This window comes from Priapulus caudatus, unplaced genomic scaffold, assembly GCF_000485595.1.
Source record: "Priapulus caudatus unplaced genomic scaffold, Priapulus_caudatus-5.0.1 Scaffold21, whole genome shotgun sequence".
NCBI classification, from domain to species: Eukaryota; Metazoa; Priapulida; class Priapulimorpha; order Priapulimorphida; family Priapulidae; genus Priapulus; species Priapulus caudatus.
In genome coordinates this window covers 547,653-558,145 of record NW_014577082.1, presented here as the reverse complement: position 1 = coordinate 558,145, position 10,493 = coordinate 547,653, and the positions used below count along the sequence as shown (strand labels likewise).

The following is a 10,493-nucleotide window of genomic DNA, read 5'->3' as shown; positions in this document are numbered from 1 at the left end:
CTTGCTCTCTCTCTCTCTTCTCTTCTCTCTCTCCTCTCTCTCTCTCCTCTCTCTCTCTCTCTCTATCTCTCTCTCCTCTTCTCTCTCTCTCTCTCTCTCTCTCTCCTCTCTCTCTCTCTCTCTCTCTCTCTCTTCTCTCTCTCTCTTCATCTCTCTCTCTCTCTCTCTCTCGTCTTTCTTATCTCTCTCTCTCTCTCGTCTCTCTTTCTCTCTCTCTTCTCCCTCTCCCTCTCCCTCTCCTCTCCCTCTCCCTTCCTCTCCCTTCTCCCTCTCTCTCTCCCCTCCCTCTCTCTTATCCTCTCTCTGTGCCTTCCTCGCTCTCACTCAATCTCTCCTCGCGCGCGTATATACTCGTTCTTTCTCGCTCTCTCTTTCTCTCTCTCTATTCTATCTCTCTCTCTCTCTCTCGTCTCTCTCTCCTCCTCCTCTTTCTTTCTCTCTCTGCTCGTTCTCTCTCTCTCTTTCTCTCTCATCTCTCCCTTTTCTTTTTTCCCTTTCTTTTCCCCCTCTTCCCTCTTCCTCTTCCCTCTCCCTCTCCCTCTCTTCTCTCTCCCTCCCTCTCTCTACCTCTCTCTGTGTCCCTCGCTCTCACTCAATCTCTCTCGCGCGCTATATACCTCTCTTTCTTCGCTTCTCTTTCTCTCTTCTCTCTTTCTCTCTACTCTCTTCTCTCTCTCTCCTTCCTCTCTCTCTCTCTCTTCTCTCTCTCTCTCTCTCTCTCTCTCTCTCTCTCTCTCTTCCCTCTCGCCTCTCTCTCTCTCCCTCTCTCTTACCTCTTCTCTGTCTGTCCCTCGCTCTCACTCAATCTCTGTCTTCTCGCGCGTATTATACCTCTCTTTTCTCTCCCTCTCGCTTCCTCTCTCTCTCTCTCTCTCTCTCTCTCTCTCTCTCTCTCTCTCTCTCTTCTCTCCTCTCTCTCTCTCTCCTCTCGGTCTCTCCTCTCTCTCTCTCTCTCTCTTCTCTCTCTCTCTCTCTCTCTCTCTCTCTCTCTCTCTCTCTCTCTCTCTCTCTTCTCTCTTCTCTCTCTCTCTCTCTCTCTCTCTCTCTCTCTCTCCTCTCTCTCTCTCTCTCTCTCTCTCTCTCTCTCTGCTCTCTCTCTCTCTCTCTCTCTCTCTCTCTCTCTGTCTCTCTCTCTCTCTCTCTCTCTCTCTCTCTCTCTCTCTCTCTCTCTCTCTCTCTCTCTCTCTCTCTCTCTCTCTCTCTCTCTCTCTCTCTCATCTCACAAATCTCTCTCTCTCTCTCTCTGCTCTCTCTCTCGTCTCATCTCCTCTTTCTCTCTCGTCTCTCTCTCTCTCTCATCAGTCTCTCTTCTCATCTCTCTCTCTTCCTCTCTCTCATCGTCTCATCTCTTTCTGCTCTCTCTCGGTCTCTCTCTCTCTCTCTCTCTCTCTCTCTCTCTCTCTTCTCTCTCTCATCTCTCTTTCTCTCCTCTCTCTCTCTCTCTCTCTCTCTCGTGTGCGCTGTTAGAAGGCACGCGACCTTTGGCGAAATTACCTGCTGTTGCCGCATACAACAGTGACTGTTCGCTTGGCGCCAGGACGTGCTGCTCTGTTGCGTCTTACAAACACTCCTGCCCACTTCTCGGCACAGAGACGAAGGCAGTGAGCTAGAGTGCGGTGTGAAGAGGAGTAGATTTCGTATACAGGAGATGCGATTGAGAAAAGAAAGTGGTGGGATGACAAAGGAGGAAAAGATGACGAAAGAATCGGGTGCTGATCGAACAGAACTGAAATGAGGGAAGTATATACAATGTGTAATAAAACGGTGTTACTGTGGGAACGAAGGTAGTTACTTTACAATGGCGTGAGGGAAAGAGGCGAAGAAAGCTACTGATAGATGTTGCTAGATGAGAGAGGGAAGGTATATAGATAGTCGTACGAAGAGAAAAAGCTACTCTATGATTGTCGACGGTGAGAATCAATGGGAAGAAGCTACTGTTGATAATGAGACGGATTATAAGAAAGCTACTTAGATACTGATAGTCGGAAAGAAAAGATACTACTGTAAATGGTGACTGGAGAGACGAGAAGGGAAGCTACCTGTATAAGGCGGAGAACAGGACGCGCGATGAGAGAAATCGGTACGCGTGCGCTGCATCTGCGTTCCATTGTCATGCGCGTGGTGCCGTGTGTCGTGTCTCTGTGCTCGTGCGTGCCGTGCGATGCGCTGCGGTGCATGCGGCCGTGTGTGTGTACTGATGTCTATGCTGGTGTGTGTTGTGACTCGAGCCTAATCGAGGAGAGTTGGGAAGTGCGGATGCGGCAGGCTGGGCCAGTCAGGTTCGCCCTCACCTGACACCTAACAAGCGAAACGTCGTCGCTTCGCCCCCACTCGCCTGGACGAACTCTGCCAGCCCGGATTCTACGCCGCCAGAAGCGCGCATCCGCAACCGTTGGCGCCATTTGAGATCAACTCGCTGCCCTATATTAGAATACTTTACGAAGGGCCTGCCGGGGCACCCCGAGCCCATTCTTGGTATTACCGGGTAAAGCCGTAACACTCGCTCAACTTGAGCCTTCTGCATTCGCAGAAGCCTTTCGGCCTGTCGGACGTATGGCGCCGAGAAACATGCAAATACTCGTTTTTGCTTGCTTCTGTGGCTCGAGCGCGCCGTTCGCTTCTTCGTGTAGAAAACATGAATTTTCCGTTTTCGCTGATTTATGCCTTCACATTAAATGTTGAATTATCGCCACTCCATCAGATGGCGGCAACGCAGTCCATCTACCGTATCATTTCCCGTGTTTTTGTAAAAACAAGCTCCGCTGCATGACGTAGACTGCCGCGCCGTGCACAGTTCGACACGCTAGGGTAACTCACTTCAGTGTAAGCGTGTGTTGCGAGAGTGAATGTTGGTAGCAGTCTAGCCTTGGAATCGTCATTGCCGCTTCAACTTCCTGCATGCATCTCAACGCTCCAATGTCATGTTCTGATGTTTGGCATTACCACGTGATAGCTACACCATAAATATATATATAGAGCACAGACGACTGAGAACAGTGCATTTGTGCATATGCGCATGTTCATATAGCCTGCGACATTTTATGTTGCATCCATGCATATATCATGCCGATGTGTTGTACGGCATACAACTGTGATGTGGTTAGAACTAAGGTGTCGAAAGCAGCAAAGATTACTTTCCATCGGTGAGATAACATTTCATAGCTATTACTACTATACTAGTATTAGTATTAGTGAACATCATGTTTATAGTTGTGACATAATGTTTCTCGCCTACCTCTACCTACCTATAGCCATATCTACCTACCTTATATATCCTACTATTCGTAGCTATCTTCCATGTATCAGTTGTTAGGAAAGTCATCAAACGTAAACTGCCTGTGTTGCATTCTCTAGAGCTTTGGCCTAACTTATAAATCCTTTTTGGCACTTTGCCTTCTGCAAGTAATACTGTCTGGGCAGCTACGGATCGGCTCGTAAGCAATATGCTACTGTACATGATGTACCTATTAGTTAACGTCACCCGCCGACAACTGCAACGCTTTGCTAAGCGCATACTGACTCTCCATTTCCGCCTTCAACATGGAGTCTTCAATTGCACTTCGAGTGTCCTTTGTAATTCGATATTAATATTTCCTACTCATCTAGTATTATACGATAACATAACGCACTGCCCCTTTCAAAGTCAGGGGCCGGTTTGACGAAGCGTACTTAACTTAAGTATGATTAAATCACTAATCATATATTAGTCTACTTTCACCACACCCTGCTAATTTGCACACAGTGTATACGCAATACGTTTTTCTTCTCTTATATCATGTTGTCGTTCGAAAGGGTTAGTTTACGTTTCCAGCTGACCTCAAGGTCTCGGCGGCATAACTCTGCGGCAATCAGACGCCAGTGTTGAAATACTGCGGCACACCCAAAGTATAACGCTGAGACTGCTCGCCTGGTCGACAGTTCACACGCCTAGCACTATACTGAACTCGCACACTAATTCGTACGCAAAATCAGCTTGTCGACATGGTAGGCCACAGCGAAGAATCGCCATCTATCCATGCAGTTTCATAACCCTGCAGTTAACCGCTTGCCATAACTCAAACCGGGAACTAGCGCATATCTGCACACAGATGAGCAGCATAATAATGTTATTACTGTCAGTGGTAACATTCTCTTATTAGCCTTTTCTGTTTCATTGAGTCATATTACACAAAAACTGACAATTGTACTTAATGATAGTCATACTACATAAATGTTTAGTCTTCAAGTAGATTTGGCATCTATTAAACGGGCATATACATTTATTTTTTTACATGCAAAAACGAGAGGCTAGCGCGGCATGTTAAGGCTATAGCGCTTTACCTTTCTACCGGATCAGACCACATTGATACTTCAACAATAAAATTCGGTTCCAACCACGCAATGCTGCGTTATTCACCACCCCCCTGCTAATTTCCAAAGAGTGTATATCGCCAATACGTTTTTCTTCACTACTTTAAATTGACATGTTCGATCGATCGTCAGAACGGTGAGTTCGTTTCAGCGCTGACCTCAGGTCATCTGGCCGCACAAACTCTTTGCGGGCAATCAGTACGCCAGTGTGAAATACGGCGGCACACGCAAGTTCGTTTGTGCCGAAGTCGCTCGTGTTTATAGCCAGCCTTTTCTATACATATCTGTCTGGATTATGTAGTGATGTAAAGAGATGTAAAGGTGTCACAAATCTAAGCGACAGGTCCAGAAGCGATTGGTAGTTTCAGTCATAGCAGTCACACACTGATGACAATATCGCTGCCGCAACTGTGTGCATGTAAGTTTTACATTACATGTCTAGTTACGCCTACCCCCACCCCTGTCCCTCGCGTAGCAGAGGATAGTGGAATGTCAGTATGTGTGTTTCTGTGCGGGCCGGTTGTTATGTGACAGCCACAGCAGAGCACAGCAGCGCCAAAGGAAAGTAAAGTCAACTAAAGTAAAACAAAGTAGAGTCGAGTAGAGTATAGATATAGATAGTATAGTATAGTATAGTATAGTATAGATATAGTATAGTATAGTATAGTATAGTATAGTATAGTATAGTATAGTATAGTATAGTATAGTATAGTATAGTATAGTACAGTATAGTATACTATAATATAGCAGAGCATAGCATAGCACAGCATAGCCATAGCATAGCAAGGCGAAACATAGCATGGCATAGTATAGTATTGCACAGCACAGCGCAGCACAGCGCAGCACTCCACAGTAGGTTACGATATAGTAGTATTAGTACAGTATATGTAGTCAGATGTAAACCTTCGAAACGGGGCTGAAAGTTATTCGCTTTTGTCACTGCCACCTTTAGTTTACTTTGACCTTCAGCATATTTCCGTCATGGTGTACAACTGGGCCCGTAAGTCATGTCGTGCAAGCACACTTCCTATACGTACACATGTTGGGGAGAACGTGTCATGCGTAGCAAAATGTGGAGATATTTCATTCATTGTAGATAGTGGGGAATACATGTCGTTAGCGACAAGTGGACTTTTAAGTTTTATATAGGTCTTCTGCATGTCATATCATTCATTCATATGAATCATATCATTCGTTCATGCATGCATATTATTGATATAATGCACATAATGTCATTTCAATGTAACAAATGATATGGGTATGTTGAAGTGTTTACAACTTCTGTTACTTTCTGTGTTTTACAGTTCTGCATGTTCAAAACGACATTTCATTTCTGCTCATTCCCCAGCTGATGCATCAGTAACATGTCGCTTTCACTTCTGTGCTTATAGGGATGTTCAGAGTCGAGAAAGACGTCAAGATGTGCCTGTCGAATGCAGGTCCCACAATTGCCGCAACAACAGCAGCTGCCATTGCTTGTGTCTGTCATTAATGCACGCTGCAGAATTGCCAGAACAACAGCAGCAGCCATTGCTGCTTATTGCGGAGCATGTTGTTCTTGGTCATATAAACAATCATGTAGGGGCCACATACAAACAGCCTGTTGCAGAGGTCATATACGTCATTGCTGCTTGTAGTGTTTGCCATCGTTGCAGAACAGCATCACACACAGTCACGTTGATGCCACTTACGCTTCATGAGGCATATGCCATCGCTTCAGCCGCCGTCACTTTGGCGATAAAACAGGCATGGTTCTAGGACGTTCGGCATGTACTCTGTGTACGTTGTATGTGTGTCGACGTAGCACCAGTGAAAAGCAAAGGCCTTCTATGGAAAGTATGCCTGGCCTGCTGTCGTCTGCACTTGTTTGACAAAACATGAGTATGCTGATGCTAACAGCTTTATGTCATTTCTGCCTTCAGAAATTCGCAGCAGCTGCATTAATTGTGTTGATCAGTGGTTGCCAGCCATGTAAGAACACAAAGATAGGCAGCCAAACTTTCGTGATGTTACGACCATACTGCAAGCATTTGTCGATGACACTGCGAGTCTGTCAGCTGTCACGGTGGTCGCTCACTGACAGAACATGCTACCAGAAGTCAGCAGATCGAGAGAGACGACAGAGAGAGCGAGAGACAGCAATAGATAGCGCGCCGAGATAGAGAGGGATACAAAGAGAGAGAGACAGAGCCAGCAAGAGAGAGAGGGAGGGACAGAAAGGGATAGACACCGCGCGCACGGGCACGATGCTATTCTTCCTAAAATTCTCGACTGCTCGCTGGCAGCTATGGATCCGTCGCCGGCCTACGCACTCGCGCGCACGGATCCATAGCTGCCAGCGCTGCATACTGTCGTAGGACGTTCCCGCGGTCGCGTGCGCCTTGCCGCGGAACTGCGCGCAAGATCTGCGCTTCAGCGCTTGGGATCAACATCTCCTTTCGGCAACGCTTCTCTAGTATCCCGTCTCATCTGGTTCGGCTGACTCATACACGCAGGCAGTTGCCATGTATTCGCGCATGCTTTGTCATGTCAATCATGCCAGAAGGGGTTTAATATACACACCGGGTGTTTATATCTGACGATGGATCACCAATTTATATTCATTCGCGGGGCTTCTGTTTAACGCATACACACAGTGGCAGGTGGCATCAGGAGTACGTCAATAGGTGTCTAGATGCATGTACATCTGATATCGTGCCCACCTGTTCTGTTGTGTTTCGGCCGTGATACCTTTCTGCACGAAACGTCCTGTCGACATGTTTGATACTAAATACACTCCTGATGTTAATAAGAGCTAATAACATGTATGTATTATTAGCTATTGATATTATCCACATCGAAAGAAAAACAAAACAAGGGAGCAACAGGCACTTGGACCGTTACAATAATAAAATTATAAACTAAATATAAAGCAAAATTACTAAAATACTCAATTATACTAAATAAAAAATAAATAAAAAATACTAAATTATAAAATACTAAGCAAAATTATACACTACCAAAGTCCTAATGTTTATGTAAATTCTCTATTGACTAATGATTCTAGGTAAATGCTGTGCAGCTGCTTGCTCTGCAACACACGGTCTCACCGCACGCAGGCCACTCAGCCACTGTGCACAAACTCATAGATCTTAGAGTTCTCTGAGTCTATGTTTCTGTGAGTTTGTGCACAATAGCGTGCGTGCGGTGAGTTTGTGTTGCAGAAAAGCATTTAAATGGCGTTTACGAAAAAATTATTACTAATAATAGGCAGAAGAGAGTCGGTAAACATTAAGACTGGTAGTAAATTTATAGTTTGTGTTTATTTAATATCATTTTATCATTGAAACGGTCGAAGTGGCTGTGAAGTGAACAAACATCCGCACCATATCTCTCTTTAGGGATAAATTCTGGGTAGATGTTTGCAATACTGCATTTCTAGACTGCTACTTCATTTTTCCCCTATCGTTGCTAACTGGCTTGTGTCTCTCGACTTCAGATCATCAGAATTTCTTCGGCATTGATGAGAACCTAGGTCCCGTGGCAGTGAGCATTAGGAGGGAGAGAGTAGATGATGGCAGCGGTAGTCTCTCCCTCCTCTACCAGCACCGTATCATCATGAGAACTAGCGAGGTAAAACTACATCTCATCTCTCACTCATCTCATCTCATCAAGAGCGTATTATGAAGGAGAGCGTACAACGGTGAAATGCTGAAACCATGTTGCAGTATTAGTAGAATTAAGAAACTTTGCCCATTTTATTGTGACGATTTTTTGTGGTAGTATTGATCAGCTGTTCTACCTTACTAATATAAAACAATCCGCTTGTCCCTACGATGCTCCTACGTTGAGATAATGAGCGGTGAAAATCTGGTATTTTTGCCGAAAACCGACTCGAGATCCCGGTTTGCTGCGACCCTCTCTCGTTCTGTGGCCAGTATGTTGCTTCCGGTCGCCGCTGTGTAGCGCCATGGTAGCGCTGACTCACGTCAGTACTATAGAGTTTACTACATCCAGCGTGAGGTGGGCACAGGTGGGGGTCATCATTATGGCAATCAATAATATTAACAGACGTCATTCATTCCATTTGTCAATCATTGACGGTAACACGCGAGGTTTCCCGAAGGCCGAAGCTATCTCAAAGCCAGAGAGGGTCGCAGCCAACCGGGATCTCGAGTCGGTTTTCGGCAAAAATACCAGATTTTCACCGCTCATTATCTCAGCGTAGGGGCATCGAAGGGACAAGCGGTTTGTTTTATATTAGCAAGGTAGGACAGCTGATCAATAATACTGCAAAGAATCGTCAAAATAAAACGGGCAAAGTTTCTTAATTCGACTAATACTGCAACATGGTTTCAGCATTTCACCGTTGTTGTAAGCTCTCCTTCTTAATACGCTCTTGATCTCATGCTTCTCACTCTCTTCATCACCAGTCTTCCTTTTTGAATTCCCTGCCTCCATATTCACCTTTCCCTCTCCGTCTGCTACCCTTTCTCTTTCCGTTTTCCTAAATTCTTGCTCTCCTTTCTGCTTTTCTTACTTTCTGCATTCGTTACACTACCTCTCTCTTCGCTCCAGTTCAGCTTCGCTCGCATTATAACTTTTCTTTTCCTCTTGCAGTCTTCTCACGCTTCTGCTTGATTCCCCTCCCTTGTACGTCTCTTCCACCATCTCTCCCTCCTCATCTGCTTTCTGTTCCCCATTCTCTCCCTCCACTTCTATTTATTATATGTGTGTTTTTTTCTCTGTGCGACAGTGAACATCTGTCTGCACCATCATATTTTGCACAGGCACTTGGAGCGTTTCAATAAAATATAATGCTAAATAAATACGAAATCTATTTACTACCAAAGTCTTAATGTTTCTCTACTTTCCTTCACCCATTATTGCCGACAAGCCGTGCTGCAAATGCTCCAGCCACAGCAAACACAAGCCAAACCGCACGCACTCTGCTGCGCTGCTGCACGCTTGTGCGCGTAGAAGGCACGCGACCTTGGCGAAATTACCTGCTTGCATACAAACAGTGACTGTCGCTGGTCAGCCAGGCGTGCTGCTCTGTTGCTCTACAAACATCCTGCACTTCTCGGCACAGAGACGAAGGCAGTGAGCTAGAGTGCGGTGTGAAGAGGAGAGATTTCGTTATAAATATAACAGGAGATGCCGATGGGAAAGAAAGTGTGGAAAAGGAGGGAAAAGATGACGAAAGAATGGGGATGTGATCGAACAGAAACTGAAATGAAGGAAGCTAAATACAATGTGTAATAAAAGGTGTTATGTGGAGACGAAGGTAGTTACTTTACATGGGTGAGGGAAGAGGGGAAGAAAGCTACTATAGATGATGCTAGATGAGAGAGGGATAGGTATTATAGATAGTCGTAGAAGAGAAAAAGCTACTCTAGATGTCGACGTGAGAATGGGAAGAAGCTACTGTTGATAATGAGACGGATTATAAGAAAGCTACTGTAGATACTGATAGTGGGAAAAGAAAAGATACTACTGTAAATGGTGAGAGGAGAGAGAAGGGAAGCTACTGTATAAGGCGAGAACAGAGAGCGCGATAGAGAAATCGGTACGCGTGCGTGCGTGCGTCCATTCATGCGCGTGGTGCGTGTGTCTGTCTCTGTGTGTGCGTGCGTGCGTGCGTGCGTGCGTGCGTGCGTGTGTGTGTGTGTGTGTCTATGTGTGTGTGTTTGTATGAGCCTATGAGGGAGAGATTGGGAAGTGCGATGGGCGGGCGAGGGGGGACGTTTATCGGCAGGCTGGGCCAGTCAGGTTCCCTTCACTGACACCTAACAAGGAAACCGTGGTCGGCATTCGCTGGTTCGGCTGACTCATACACGCAGGCATGTGCCATGTATTCGCGCATGCTTTGTCATGTCAATCATTGCCAGAAGGGGTTTAATATACACACGCGGGTGTTTATATCTGACGGATGGATCACCAATTTATATTCATTCGCGGGGCTTCTGTTTAACGCATACACACAGTGGCAGGTGGCATCAGGAGTACGTCAATAGGTGTCTAGATGCATGTACATCTGATATCGTGCCCCACTGTTCTGTTGTGTTTCGGCGTGAATACCTTTCTGGCACGAAACGTCCTTCGACATGTTTGATATAAATACACTCCTGATGTTAATAAGAGCTAATAACATGTATACATGT

The 10,493-nt window shown here is 45.7% G+C and overlaps 1 protein-coding gene across 1 annotated transcript in view; it reads left to right on the top strand.

Moving 5' to 3' along the window:
• Positions 1-5,331: 5,331 nt before the first annotated feature.
• Positions 5,332-10,493, top strand: part of LOC106812408 (signal-induced proliferation-associated 1-like protein 2) — a 26,903-nt gene continuing 21,741 nt past the window's right edge. Inside the window, exons 1-3 of the mRNA XM_014816286.1 lie at positions 5,332-5,350; positions 5,742-5,789; positions 7,829-7,962. Coding sequence (XP_014671772.1) covers positions 5,332-5,350; positions 5,742-5,789; positions 7,829-7,962 — 201 coding nt within the window. The remainder of the gene's footprint in view (positions 5,351-5,741; positions 5,790-7,828; positions 7,963-10,493) is intronic.